General features: G+C 58.8%; 1 protein-coding gene across 4 annotated transcripts in view; it reads left to right on the top strand.

Moving 5' to 3' along the window:
• Positions 1-13,400, top strand: part of SIPA1L3 (signal induced proliferation associated 1 like 3) — a 64,037-nt gene extending 50,637 nt beyond the window's left edge. The window contains exons 12-21 of one of the 4 annotated variants that reach the window (XM_072980182.2): positions 1,242-1,375; positions 1,962-2,095; positions 2,211-2,587; positions 2,732-2,950; positions 3,730-3,892; positions 4,698-4,911; positions 5,173-5,316; positions 8,913-9,045; positions 9,897-9,978; positions 10,514-13,400. In XM_072980182.2, the coding sequence (XP_072836283.2) occupies positions 1,242-1,375; positions 1,962-2,095; positions 2,211-2,587; positions 2,732-2,950; positions 3,730-3,892; positions 4,698-4,911; positions 5,173-5,316; positions 8,913-9,045; positions 9,897-9,978; positions 10,514-10,663 (1,750 nt within the window). In that variant the 3' untranslated portion in view covers positions 10,664-13,400. Of the gene's footprint in view, positions 1-1,229; positions 1,376-1,961; positions 2,096-2,210; positions 2,588-2,731; positions 2,951-3,729; positions 3,893-4,697; positions 4,912-5,172; positions 5,317-8,912; positions 9,046-9,896; positions 9,979-10,513 lie in introns of all 4 variants that reach the window. The other 3 variants (XM_072980180.2, XM_072980181.2, XM_072980183.2) reach the window with 3 other exon arrangements.
• The last annotated feature ends 170 nt before the right edge of the window (positions 13,401-13,570 follow it).

Below are 13,570 nucleotides of genomic sequence, written 5' to 3' on the forward strand. Positions count from 1 at the left end.
AGCGGGCGGCCGTTTTGTTTACCCGGTGGCCATTTTGAAACCGTCGATCAGCTGTGTGAAAATGGTCACTTTGCGATGATCGGCTCCCGAAGGAGGGAACCAATCATCGCAAAGCGAAATTCCCCCATAGGGAACATCGCAAAGCGATCGCTTTTCCAATTGCAAAAAGTTCATCGCAAAGCGATTTTGTCGCTAAACAGAATGCTCGCTAAGCAAGGCACCACTGTACACTGCCCACCTAGTGGGCTGGATGACTGGGTGGGTTGCAACAGTTAAAGCCCCTTCCCTACCACCGTAAACAAAGCAAGCAGGTAAAGTGACAATAAGAGAAGAACCTCCAGAGGTGAGAGCAGTCAAAATAAAATTCAAACATCATGGGTCCATGAAATGGAAAGGATGTTCTTAATGGGCTGCTTGAAGAGCAGAGTTTTAATCTGTTTCCTGAAGGACAGGAGGGAAGGCAGCGGGCGTTCATCCACAGGCAGTATGAATTATTAAGAGCGCAAGCGCCTCCTGGTTAACTGGGGGGGGGGCTTTTTGGTAGGGCTGCGGTCTAGCTTCTTCATTTTCTTTGTGGGGAAAGATGGCCGGATGGTGTGGCCTCGCCGTGTGGCCATCTCAGGCCTGTGGTGCCAAATGCTGGACAGAAAGCCCAGGGACCGCCTTGGCCTTGGCCGTGAGGGGTGCTTGGAGAGCAGAGGAGGGACAGGAGGGTGGTCCGGAAGAGGGACAGAGCTCAGCGGTCCTGCTTTCAGGCTGAGGAGAGGGCTCACCCAGTCACCCACCCATCCCAGTCGCAGAAAGGCAGGACTCCTTTCTGCCCATCCCTGCTCGCTGCTCCCTGCTTCACCTTTCAGCCCCCTGGGTGACGGTGCAGAGGCCAGGCTGGCCCGAGGGCAGTCTCCTCTTCAGCTGCTTTCAGGCTGCGCTCACCTGGTGCCTCTGCTCACCTGGCAGGAAGGCGGGCAGGAAGGGAAAGAGCGAGCTGGAGCTGTTGAGCGTCCCCGGGTGCTCTCTGCAGCTCACTGGGGGTGCTCCTTGGTCGCCCAGGCTGCAGAAGCAATGCTGAGCAGGGAGCTAGGCTTCCATAGTCCCCTCCTTGTGCACCCCCCCCTCCGGGTCTGGTATTTTTAAAACCTGCTAATGAACGCAGAAAGCAGGGTGTTGTCTTTCTTTCCCCCGTCAGCTGCTTGGCTGCCGCCTTCTCTCTCACTTGCTGGCTCTCTCAGCTCCGCTCACAGGTATGCAGGCCCCCAGCGTCCTCTGGTGCCGTTTGATCCTCTCTACGCTCAGGAGGTGATCTCCAACGGGGGCGACTCTTCCTCGTCGGGAGGTCTGGCCAGTCAGGAGAGCACCATGGAGAGGCCCAAGCCTGGTAAGGAGCAGACCGGGGGGGGGGGGGGTGGCAGGAGCCATCAAGAACCCCTTTCTGCCCCAGACTGCTGAGAATGCAGACTCAGCCAGGGGTTCCTGGGTTGGTACAGGCTTCGGGTTGTTCACGGAAGTGTGTCTGGAGGCAGGAGAGGTACACACAGCTGCTGTCCTTTTCCATTTCTGCCCCAGGCATAAAGAGGACAGAGGCAGGTGGAATAGCACTTGGTGTGCCAAAAGCAGAGAGACAGAACCGTTTTTCTCCCTCCATGGAACATGAGGTTGGGGCGGGGGGGGGGGAGAGGGCAGAAGCAGACAATGGAAGTGTGAAGGATCCCCCCACACACACACCCAGAGACAAAAGAAGCGATGACTGGGTCCCTCCAGGATGGCGTTGCTGGGGGGGGGGGCAGGCCCTTTGTGCTTCTCCCAACGAGGCTTAAGCGGCCGACACTCTCAGATCACCCTGGCTCTTCTTTGTTCTTTTTCCCTCTGGAATTTGTTGTGGAATTGCTTTTTTTGCCCCTTACCTTGCTGAGAAAGAGTCAGGTTTGCCGCCGTGACCTTCCCGCTTCCCTCCCTCTTCGCAGAGCCTCTTTGGCACGTGCCGGTGCAGCCCAGAGTCTCCAGCGCCTCTGGCGGCGGCGGCGGTGGCAGCAGCAGCAGCAAGTGTCCAAGCCGGCATGAGCTGGCCGGCAAGGATTCCCCCAACCGGCACTCCAAGGTGAGCCTGGGCTCCTCTACCCTGCCTTCCCTTCCCGGAGATGGGAGTGCCCTGCCCTGCCCTGGCTGGCAGCTCTGACCCCCCCCCCACCCTCTCTCTCGTCTCCCCACCGCAGGGCGAGGGCCAATATTCCAGCAGCCACTCCAGCAGCAACACCTTGTCCAGCAACGCCTCCAGCAGCCACAGCGACGACCGCTGGTTCGACATGCCCGATCCTGCCGAGGCCGACCCGGATCCTCTGGCCAAGGGGGGCTCCAGCGACAGCGGCATCGACGCCACCAGCGCCAAGCCTTCACGGAGGGACAAGCTGCCCAAACCCTCGGCCCCCTTCGGCTTCACCCTGCACGAGGCCGGCAGCAAGAGGAGGGAGTCCTCGCCGGCGGTCGGCTCCGCGGGGCAGAGCTGGAGTTACCGCGCCAAGGCCTTTGGAGGGGGAGCCGGCGGGCCCTCCCGGGGAGGAAGCAGCCATAAGGACCAGCTCAAGCAGCCCAGGTGAGGGCAAGGGGGGGGAAGCGACATCTGTCTTGCAGAGGAACCCAGGAAGGCTGCAGCGCTGAGGAAATGTCTTACCCTCTCTCTCTCTCTCTCTCTCATTCCTCCTTTTTTCTTTCTTTCTTTGCATTTTGGCCACCGCAGCAACGCCAGGGCGCCTGGCCCTGCCCACCTCTACAAGACGCCCACCTCCGAAAACGCCCGGCCCCCCCACTTGTCTCAGTCCAGCTCCTTTCAACTCTCGGCTTCTGTGCCTAAGTCCTTCTTCTCCAAGCAGAGCGGCCGGAACAAGCACTTGCCGGCCGGCTGGAAGAAGAGCGAGGACACTCCCGCCAGGCCCATCACCTTCACCGACCCCAAGAAGTGAGTAAGGGGTGGGGTGGGGACTGGGCACCGGGAGGTGCAGGAGGCCTGTGGGCCAAGGGGCTGCCGCTCGCTTAGCTCTGCACCCATCGGCCCATTGCATGCTTCCACCCGGATGACATCTCCTGGGGAGGCAAGAGTGTCCCTGTGGTCACCTTTTTCCTCTACCAGGGTGTGTGTGTGTGTGTGTGTCTCCCACATCCCCCAAACACACACACACACGCCAATCCCAGGGAAGGGAGAAGTGCCAAAGCCCCTTCAGCTACCCTTGATTTTGAGGCAGGGCTTCAGGGTCTCAAATCTCAAAACCCCGAGTGTGGGAGGTCAAGGAAGAGGAGAGCACCTTTGACCTCGTGCAGAGCCTCCAACTCAGGGCGCACTCAGAGCAAGCCCTCACCCTTGGGATGGAAGCGTGAAGGGTCTTCCATTGGGAGGGGGAACTCCCAGCGCGGAGAGAGTGCCGTGGCCGGCCTCCCTTGGGCCTCAGCTTTGCTAGAGGCCAGCGGGCTTTTCCCAGCGTAATCGAATTGGTCGGCCTCTCTCACAGACATAAACACAGCTTTTGTCTCGCCCCACGGCTTGTCCCTTGGAAGAGCAGCCTTTGTCCCACCGGATGCTCTCCAGGCGCACTGAGTGTGGAGCTGGTCGCTCCAGCAGGGGAATCCTGGATGCCCCCCACCCACCCCCTGTGTGTCAGGGTAGAGAGGCACAGGCCCCATGCCAGGCCCCTGGCTTAAGAGTTCTTGGTCAGCTTGCTCGCTCTCTTCTTCTTCTTCTAGGCAAGTGGACTTGAGTACCAAGAACGTCTTTGGGCAGCCACGGCTGCGGGCGTCTCTGCGTGATCTCCGCTCCCCCCGCAAGACCTATAAATCCACCATCGAGGATGACCTGAAGAAGCTGATCATCATGGACAGCGCTGCTGCAGAACAGGAGAAAGAGCTGGTGGGTTGAGGGGGAGGATGGGGCTGCCGGGGGCGGGGGGGGGGAGGCTGGCTGGCTGTGCTCAGCCTCCCACTCCTCCCCCTCTCCCATTCACTGCTCGGATTAGCCTTCCTGCCGATCAGTGGCCAAGGAGGTCAGCTGGATGCGGAGGTTGAATAGCCTCTGCAGTCCAAAGAATGGCAGCCCACGGACTGCCTTTGGTCCCCGTGGCTGTTTTTGTGGCCTCCTAGTGCTCCCCCTCCAAAAAAAAAAAGTTTTAGAAGAAGAACAAAATGTGTTCATTCTGCCCCCCCCTCAGCTCCTTCAGGTTTGCAAAGGGATCAGTCAGATGCCCCCAGCTCTCCCCCTTAATCGGCTGTCCAAAGTGGATGCAGCCCATCCATCCAGATGCTGCCGCTTCTGTCTTTTGCAGCCTTCGGAAATCAGGAGAAGACACTTAGTCTCAGGATGTATAAAAATGCAAATAGTTGTTTATCAGTAATTTGTTTCTGGTTTTGTACATGTTTCTACATCCTGAGAGTTAGTCTCTCATTCTGATTTCTGATACCATTGGATGTACCAATTCCTTGTGGTTTTTGTGGGCTTTCGACATTTTGAGATGATTCCAGGCCTGGTTCTGGGGGGTGGGGGTGGGGAACGTGCCCTTCCCCAGGCTTGGGTTAAAACCCTGGCATTACTCCTGGCAAGACGGCCTCTCTGTTCGGAGGCAGAATACATCTGAGTAGTGGGGTTCTCCCCTCCGCCTTTCCCAAATTCTGGAACAGGGGCATCCACTGACAACTGCCTGCCTGCCTTTCCTGTCCAGTCCCCGCAGAAGGCGCTCCAGCGGACGCTGTCGGACGAGAGCCTGTGCAGTGGGCGGCGGGACCCCGCCTACGCCAGCGCCTACGGCTTTGAGCAGCCCCTGACCAGCGACGTCCTCTTCACCAGCACCTACCCCTCCAGCACCCTCCCCGTACGGAAGCAGCACCAGCCCCCCAGCAGCGGAAGCCTCTCCGAGAAGAAATGTGAGTCCCAAGGTAGTGTGTCCGGGGAGGGGGGGGGATGAAAGTAGAGCCAGCCCAGGCTCCTGTTGTCTTCTGCAGTGGGACAGCGGAAGGCTGGAGGCTGGCTCTTACACACAGGAGATGCCCCCGGTTCGCCCTTTCCCTGGGTTGGAGTCAGAGGAAGCCAGGCAGGCAAAGACAACAGGCACAGGAGTGTGCACGCGCACATGCAAACAGACTCTCTCTCTCTCTGACTGACTGACGGCTCTTGTTTGCCTGTCCGTCTCTCTGCAGCCACCATCTCGGCCTCCGAGCTTTCCTTGAGCGATGTGCGGGAAAAGCCCCTGCGGCGCATCGATCCGGGGCTGATGCCGCTGCCTGACACGGCCACTGGCCTGGAGTGGTCCAGCTTGGTCAACGCAGCAAAGGCCTACGAAGGTAGGGAAGCCAGACAGCAGCGCTGGTGGCCCCCGGGGGGGGGGGGGCTGACCCGGTTCTCTCTCCCTCTCTTCTGAGCCCCAGAGCGCTGTGGGGCAGGAAGGGGAAGTGTCCATGACCCTCACCCAGCCGTCTCTTCTGTCTGCCAGTTGCCTAAAATCCTTGGGTCAGGGTATGAGGACAGACCTGGGGGCACCGGCTCTGACTCCCTGCTTCCACAGAGTCTGCGAAGAAGGGTTTTATTGGCTTAGCACCTGCTTTGTGAGCTTGTCACGAGGTGCTCTCGGGTGGGGGGCTTTTCCCGAAGAGTTTTGGCTGCTCTGGACTTCCCACTCTTCCTTCTGTCCCGCTCAGTCTTGGCTCCTGACACCGGACGGGTTGGAATAGAGAGCCTGTGACTTGAGAGGCCACCCCTGCGTGCCGCCCTGACTGGGAAATCTGGCTCCCTCCCCAGCCAGAGAAGAGGGAGGCAGACTCTGTGCGGCCGCCCTCCCTCCCGCTTGGTGGCCGTCCTGGGTGGCGAAAGCATCCGGAGGGCCGAGCCAAAAAGTCATGTGAAATTGCGACTCACTTCGGACCGGCCAGGATGCTTTTCTTGCCGGCAGGAAAAAGAGGGGTGTAGAGATGGGCAGAGCAGGGGCCCTGCCTGCCTCCCCAGCGGCGCTCTGTGTCTCCGCACCTCTCCCTCTGCCTCTCTCTCTTTGTCTTTGAAGGATCAGGCTCCACACCTGAGGAGTGCCTTCAGTTTCCTTTTATTTGCAGATGCCATCCCGGTCAGGGGCTTTGGCTCTTCCCCTTGTGCCAGAAGGGATCAGTGGCCTTCTGGTGGGGTGGAGGCTTTCCCTTTTGTCTCTGTACAGAGCGTTGCAGCTGAAAAGCTTCCTTCCTTCTTTCCTTCCTCTGCCGTTCTTCCACCCCCTCCAGGCCTCACCCTTTGCTTAGCTATCCATTTGTCCCCGACCCGCCACCCACCCCTTCTCCCTGCTGGACCTCCGATGAGCCCAGCCCTTATCCTACAGCCTGTCAGGTCTCGCTGGCTCCCCTCTGCCAGGGATTGCATCCCCACGTCTGTGCCTTTGGGTCAGCATCCGGTCCGGTCCTGCCCAGGAGGTTCGGTCTGGTTCAGGCGCTGCCTGGCCTTGTTTCTCCTTCACCCTCTAGTGGGGGGTTAGAGTGGGGCTGGAGAGCTTCTGGCCCCTTTCCTGCAGAGCAGGAGCGAGGGTGGATTTTCTTCCAGGCCAGCGAGCTAACGCTGTTTCCTCCCCGAGGCATCAGCAAGCGTGACCTGGTTTCCCCGTCCAGACTCGTCCCGCCTCCCTCCATCTGGGATCCCTGCCACACTCTCGTCAGCAGGAGCTGGAGCGCCTGATGCAGCTCGTGGCTCCGAGATGAGAGAGCGGCCGCATAAAGTAGGGCAGGGAGGGGAGAAGGTGAGCCGCACGAGTCGGGGCAAGGCTGGCCCCCGGCGGGGATCTCCCTTGATGCGGATTAACCGCCTCCCTGGCAGGCAGGCAGGCAGGCAGGCCTGTCTTGGGCATCTGTTCAGGCCTGTCGCCTGCGTCACTCTTGCCCCGCCCTCACGCTGCAAGCCCTCCCCGGGTAGCAAGGAAGGGAACTGCCACTCCAGCACTGAGGAGGAGGAGGAAAGGGAGACGGGCATTCCGGCGCACTCGGTCCACCCGGCCCCGGTGTGCTCAGCCCCCCACCGGGTCGCAGGAGTCCAGCAGACAGGTAGGCAAATGCAACCCCTCGCGGGTGGCAGATCTGCTTTGGAGGGGTACAGCAGAGGCCTCCTTGCTGGCCAGCCGGCTGGCGGGCATGCTTCTGAGTGGGAGATGCTCCCTAGGGTGACTGACCAGGGAGATGATGAGGTGGTGGGTTCCTGGCCACGGGCAGTGCCTGTCCTTTCTCTCCTGGTCCACCTTCCGGGGCTCTTCCCTGCTTCCCACCCCCTGAGAAGGTAAAGCAGCCCACCCTGCCCCATGTGTGTGTTTGTGTTCACAACCGAGAGGTTCCAACAGAATAGCTGGGTTGATCTGACACCCCAGACAACACCGGGGCCTTGGCACCTTGCAAACTTGAGGAAGTAGGGAGCAGCCCACGAAAGCAGGACAGCAGACGGTTGACTGTGCAGGAGAGAGAAGCTGGCCTGGTTTGGAAAGGGCCCGGTGGGGACATCAGGCAGGCCCCTCGCCCCTCGGGGAGCCTCCGCGCCACCGCCCCCCCCATCTGCGTTGGAGCTGGGCTGCCCAGCAGCAGGATGCCCCCCAGAAGAGAAAGGCTTCCCTGCTGGAGGCGGCAGATCCCAGCTGTGCTTCCTGGGCCGGGAATTGCCTTTCGCAGGCAGTGCTTCCTTTTACCCGGGGACTGCTTTCTTTCTTGCGCATCCGGCTCTTGCCGGTTTCTCTGTGCCATGCTTGAAACTGAAACGTGTGTGTGTGTGTGTGTGTTGTCTGTGTGTGTGAGAGAGGGAGGGAGGGAGGAATATGTCTCAGCACCCATGGTTTGACTTCAGAAATAGCTGAGAATGGATGGCTAAAAACAGGGCAGGCTGGAAGGTCTGAGTGGCTCCCGGAGTGAAGCAGCAGCAGGGGAATCGGGGGGCAGGGGGGTCATGAAAAAGCTGAAGGGCTTTTTGCTGGAACAGGGGGGCTTGGGAGAAGGCCCTGGGTGCAGAGGAGACGGAGCTGCACAGAGGAGTCTGCCTGGTGGTTGTGGCGGAAGCTTTATTTTGGAGCTGGGGCAGAGCATCTCAGTCCGTGATGAAGGCTAGGGGGGCCGCCAGCCCGCCCTAGAAGAGTGGAAGAGCTGGTCTTTCTTGAGGCACGGAAGGGCTCCTCTCCTGTTTTGCCCAGTCGAAAGCCCTGAGCCCTCCACCAAAGCAGCCGTTGAAGTAGCAGGAAGCTTTCCTATCAGCGGAAACAGAAGGACGAGGGTTGGGTCTCTCTGAACCCTCCTGGCCTTGGAGGGGGGTGCCCAGGCCAGCACTGCCGCCAGGACCCTGGTGCTGCCGTGATGCCCGAGGGGTCCTGCCCCTCTTCTTGGTTCTCTGACTTCCGCGGCCCGGCCAGTCGGCCTCTCGTGGTGCCAGGGTGGGCATCTGCTGTTTTAAGTGTGGCTTCCTTCCTGCCTAGAGCAGGGGGCAGGAGAGACGATCAGGCAGGGATGCGGAATGTGGCTGGAGAACCAGCCCAGGGATTGGGGAAGGGGTTTGAGACGGCCTTTTCCTAGTCCTGCTCGTGAGCAAGTTGACGCCTTCCCTTGCTGGGGCACCTGCTCCTCCTCCCCACCCCCACCCGGGGCATCCTCTCCCAGCCTGACAAGCTTGAAGCCTGCCCTCCCTGCAGCAGGAGGGGCAGCCCCACCCGAAACCACACAGGGGCTGTGAATCACTGCTCGGCTCACCAGCGGGCCTCTGGGAGGAGCCCTCCGTGACTCACAGCCCTGCCAGCTGTGCTGGTTGGGATGGGAGGGAGGGGGACAGGCTGATGGGAGGATGTGCGGGGGGGGGAGGGCTTTTGTGTGTCGTCAATGGAACAAATGGAACAGAACCACCAGTGTGATCGCAGCCCGCCTCTCGCCTCGCTTCTCTCTAGTGCAAAGAGCCGTTTCCCTCTTCTCCCTCAACGATGCCGTCTTGAGCCCTGAGGTCCCGCCAGCCCACAGCCCCCTCCTCGGGCACCTGAGTTTGGAGAGGCCGCCGACTCCCCGCACGACGCCCACCATGAGGTGAGAGGAAAGCTGCCTGGGGAGCCCCTGAGGCCGAAGGCTGCCCTGCCGGAGGGAGCAGGGTGGCCGTCTCTCTCTCTCTCTCTCTCTCTCTCCCCCCCCCCCCAGGGCCTTTCCGTTTCACGGGTCCTTAGGGGCGAATCAGTTGGGGGCAGAGAGGCAGCCCCTTCCCCGCCTACTTCTTTGAAGGGCGCTGCGTGGGAAGGAGCAGGGCAGGCCGGGTTTCAGGGGAGGGAGGCAAGTGGATTGGGGCTCGACATCTCATCGCTGAAGCCAAGCAGGTGCTCTTTCAGATGAGTCTGGCTGAGCGAGGGTTCCCTTGCCAGGGGAGAATGGAGGGACCTGAACTGGGGGATGCCCTTTTCTGCACAGCTGTGCCGTGGGAGGAGAAAACTCCACCACCTCCAGATTTTTTTTCCCAGTTCAGAACTGCCAGCTCACTGGCTAGAGCAGTAGCCGCTCTGAGTAGGCTGGCTGGGGGGCCGAATCACAGACCACATGAAACTGGACTGCCCTGTTTTGCAAGATGATGGGGGGGTGGCAACAGGCACATTTTCTCGCCTCTTGGCGGCTGGCCTCCTTTCCCTTTTGCACGTGGAAGGATTGAGCTCACCTCCTCCTCGGCAGCTGAAGAGCCGCCGCTGCTTGGTTCACTCTGCACGCATGTCCGTGCGCCAGGAACTGCCTTGTGGTCACAAGCATCTTTCCCCTCTTCAGGTCTGGCCATGGTGGGGACCCACGTCTGCTCCAGGCCAGCTGAAGCCTTCCTTTCGAGGGTGGGTGGAGATGATTGGCTTTTCCTCTGAGGTGTGAGAATAACCGCACTCGGGTCTTCCCTCCTCCCTCTGCAGCGAGGAACCCTCTGTGGATCTGACCGGCAAAGTCTATCAGCTGGAGGCCATGCTCAAACAGCTCCATAGCGACCTACAGAAGGTAAGAGGCTGCAGCGTGGCTGGGGGGGGGGGAGAGGAGGGGGGAAGGCACGGAAGCCCCTACCAGAAGGCTTAAAGTTGGCTCCGTGGCCTGACTGAACCTCAGCCTGTGCCTCCCCTCCTGACACCTCAGGGGTAGTGAAGGGTTGAAAATGATAGCCATGCTTAACCTGGAGAAGATTCAGGGGAGACATGGAGGGCCTTCTGTCAGAGACAAATCCGTTGCACTCTGACAAGCCAGAGGGTAGACTGGATCACCTCCGAGACCCCTTCCGATCCCCTGCAGTTCAGTATTGGAAGAACATTGGGGGGGGGGGTTCTTACTGAAATGCTGCATCCCAGGAAACGTGGCATGGGAGTGTAAGGGAGCCACACACACACCTACAGACCTGGGGTTCTTTTCTCATCTGGGGACGTGAAGGCTAGCTAGACTTCAGTCTTCCCTCCCCCTCCGAGGTGGTGTCCCATTTGTGGCCCCCGCTTTCCCCTTCTGAAACCTCTGAAGCCTCTTCTTTCCCGCCCTTCCCAACTTGCAGGAAAAGCAGGACAAGGTGGTGCTGCAGGCGGAAGTGGCCAACCTCCGGCAGAACAACCAGCGGCTGCAGGAGGAGTCCCAGACGGCCAACGAACAGCTTCGCAAGTTTGCCGAGATCTTCTCCAGCGCGGTGGAGAAAAAGGAGCTCTAAGCGGGCACCCCCCACCCCACCCCTTGGGGGGGGCTGGGGTGGACTGCCACAGCTGGTGGAACAAAGGACCCGCGTGGGGGAGGCGGCTGGGCATGGGACGCCCCCCAGAAGCCACCCTGGCCTGTTCTCTCTGGAGGAACCTTCCATGACGTGGCTTGGCCTCGGGCGTCTCCTGCCCTGGGCCTGGTTCGTTTCCCCCTGGAGGGACCACAGCCTCCCGTTTTGTGCTAAAGGGAGGAGGAGGTGGACAGCCTCCGTCTTTTTTGCCAGTCGGGGGCCAGAGATGGCGCCCCAAGCCCAGCCAACCTTGCCGACAATGCCCATAGAAGATGGGCAGCCCGTGGGTGCGCCGAGAGCTCCAGAGCGGCCGCACGGCACCACCGCAGACGCCCGGGAAGCAACGACGGTGGGCCTGGCCGTTGCCCGAGCCCCTCCTTACAAGGAAACGCCAGGACCGCCACCCCTGCGCCATTCCACGGATTGGGTACCAGAGCAAGGCACCAAGCGCAGCCAGGAGTCTCAAAGAGCACTTTCTCACAACTAAATTATTTTCTAGAGAATGCAAGGTTGGGAGTGGCTCAGGAAGTTTTAAAAAAAAAGTTTAAATGTATATGTTCTTTATAAAACACTATATTTGTATAAATGGTACTGTTTGTAATTTTATTTTATTTTTTTCCTATGAGATTTCCGTGCATGCACCTGAAAGCACACCGGCTTTTGTCCCCAGCTGTGGCAGAGATGTGAACCCTATATTTTACATTTGGGTGTGCAGAGAGAGCGTTTGAGTGGCACAAACAGGGCACCTACCCTGGTGTTGGCACTGGCAGCGGAGAGCGGACAGTGGCCTCATCCAGCCACACCCTGGGCCCTCCTGGTGCTGAAGGGGGCCCACCCCAGGCATGCCTTCCTGCCCCACTCCTCTGGAGAAGGAAGGCAAAGCTGCCCGCCCGCGTGGGTGGGAGGGAGGAGAGGTGAATGGAAGCGTCTTCCCTCAGCCTGGCGCTTGGGAGGTCTCCTGCTTCTGCAGGGGGAGCTCCCCAGCAGCACCGCATGGTTGCGCCAAGCCATGTTTTACATCTCTGCCAGGCAGGCTGGGACAAAACCACCCCACCTCCAGGGCACACGCAAAAAACCAGTTTCACGCTGTGATAGAATAATGGAGTCGGAAGCAACTTTTCTGCAATAAGAAGCCGTCTGCTTCTTTTCGTCTGGTACGTCGTGGTTGTAAAACGCAGAGCCTTTGTGGGTGCTTTTTCAAGAGATTTCTGTTGTGTGTTGAAGCATGTTGTCGTGCGAACCGGCGTCACAGCGCTGGATCTGTGGGGCTTGAAGGGGCAACGGGCAGCTCTTCCACCCCATCAGGAATTGTGCTCTTTCTACTGGGGGTTGGGGTGGGTGGGTTGGGGGTTGCTGGGTTGCCCCAAAGTGCAAGAGGGAGTGGTTCGATTATTGGGAGGGGGGGGGTGACAGTGTAAGTAGCAGAAGGGAAAAGCCATCAGGAAACTGCGTATTTGAGCGGAGAGGTTTGTGAAAGGGCTCACTGCCCCAGATCCCTTCTGGATCCGAAACATTCTTGGCACAATGTTATAAAGCCAGTGCCCAAACTATGCAAACCCCAGACCGTGGGGGCTCGTTTTCTGGCTCCAGCTGTCTTCCTTCCCTGTCTGCCCATCCTGTGGGTCCCCCTCTCCTGCCCTCGTAAGGGGAAAGAGCCACTCCACCCTGTTGACAACCCAGAACCAGCCCAGAGCCCCCCACAAGCAGGTGCACCGTAGCTGTCTTAACTTCAAGGGTGCTGTGTGCTTTCTGCCCCACTCCCAGCAATCTCCCCCCTCCGGAAATGAAGGGGCTTAGGTTTCCCAGGCAGGGCCCCAACCTGCCCCCCACCCCAGCTTCTGCCGTGGCAGATAAATCTTTGTCCCTGAGTGCCTCCGTGAGTCTGCACCACGAGTGAGTTGCTCAGGGGCGTTCCTGCCTCTTTGCTTTCCTCCTCCTCCTCCTATCCAGCAGGGAGAGCTTTCAAAAAGGAGGCAGGCAGTTCTCGTTCTTCTCTGGGACCGGTCTGATATAACGCAGGAGCGTGCACGGATGTATTGGGACCAAGCAGCCCCAGCCCCGACCTAGCCCTGCGCTCTGATGTCTCTTCCACAAAATCACCGTCCGCTTGCCTGACCCTAACCCACCCCTTTTGACCCCCCCCCTCCAGGCAGCACCCTTCCCAAACGGTTTCTTAATTTTGTACTGGAATCACACAACAGTTTGTATGGCTTGTCTCCCCTTACTCTTTTTTTTTTTAAAAGTCCTTTCATGTCCTTGCTGGGATACAGGAGCACAATCAACCTCTTGCGGGATCCTTGAGGCATGGGGGGGGTGTCTCCTTTTCTTTCTTTCTTTCTTTCTTTCTTTCTTTCTTTCTTTCTTTCTTTCTTTCTTTCTTTCTTTCTTTCTTTCTTTCTTTCTGGTCTACTGTGTTGCGTGAATTGTTTCTTGTTTTTAATTTTATAAGAATCTTTGCAGATCAAATCTGTCTTATTTAATTTTTGTTCCATTTTGTTGGGGTTTTGTTTTTTGTCTTACAATTGCTGATAAGGAAGAACAACCAGCTTTTGTAAAATGACTCCCCCCCCCCCGCCCGCCCCACCCTGGTGTAATTTCCTTGGAATCCTCAACTGTAATTTTTGGCACACCTCTCAGCGAGGGAGGAGAAATTGAAATAAATGTTTCATAGAAAAAAAAATCATCACACAACTCGTCTGTGTTTCTTTTGAGTTGGAGGAGGCTGTGTTCCTTGTGTGCTCCCGGATTCCTCTTTGCATCTGAAAGGGTGGTGGTGGTGGTGGTGGTACCCAACCATCCCTCCCTCCCTTTTCCATCCTGTTGTCATGGCAACAGCCGTAGGCTACAAAA

Source organism: Pogona vitticeps, chromosome 9 (assembly GCF_051106095.1).
Source record: "Pogona vitticeps strain Pit_001003342236 chromosome 9, PviZW2.1, whole genome shotgun sequence".
Classification (NCBI taxonomy): Eukaryota; Metazoa; Chordata; class Lepidosauria; order Squamata; family Agamidae; genus Pogona; species Pogona vitticeps.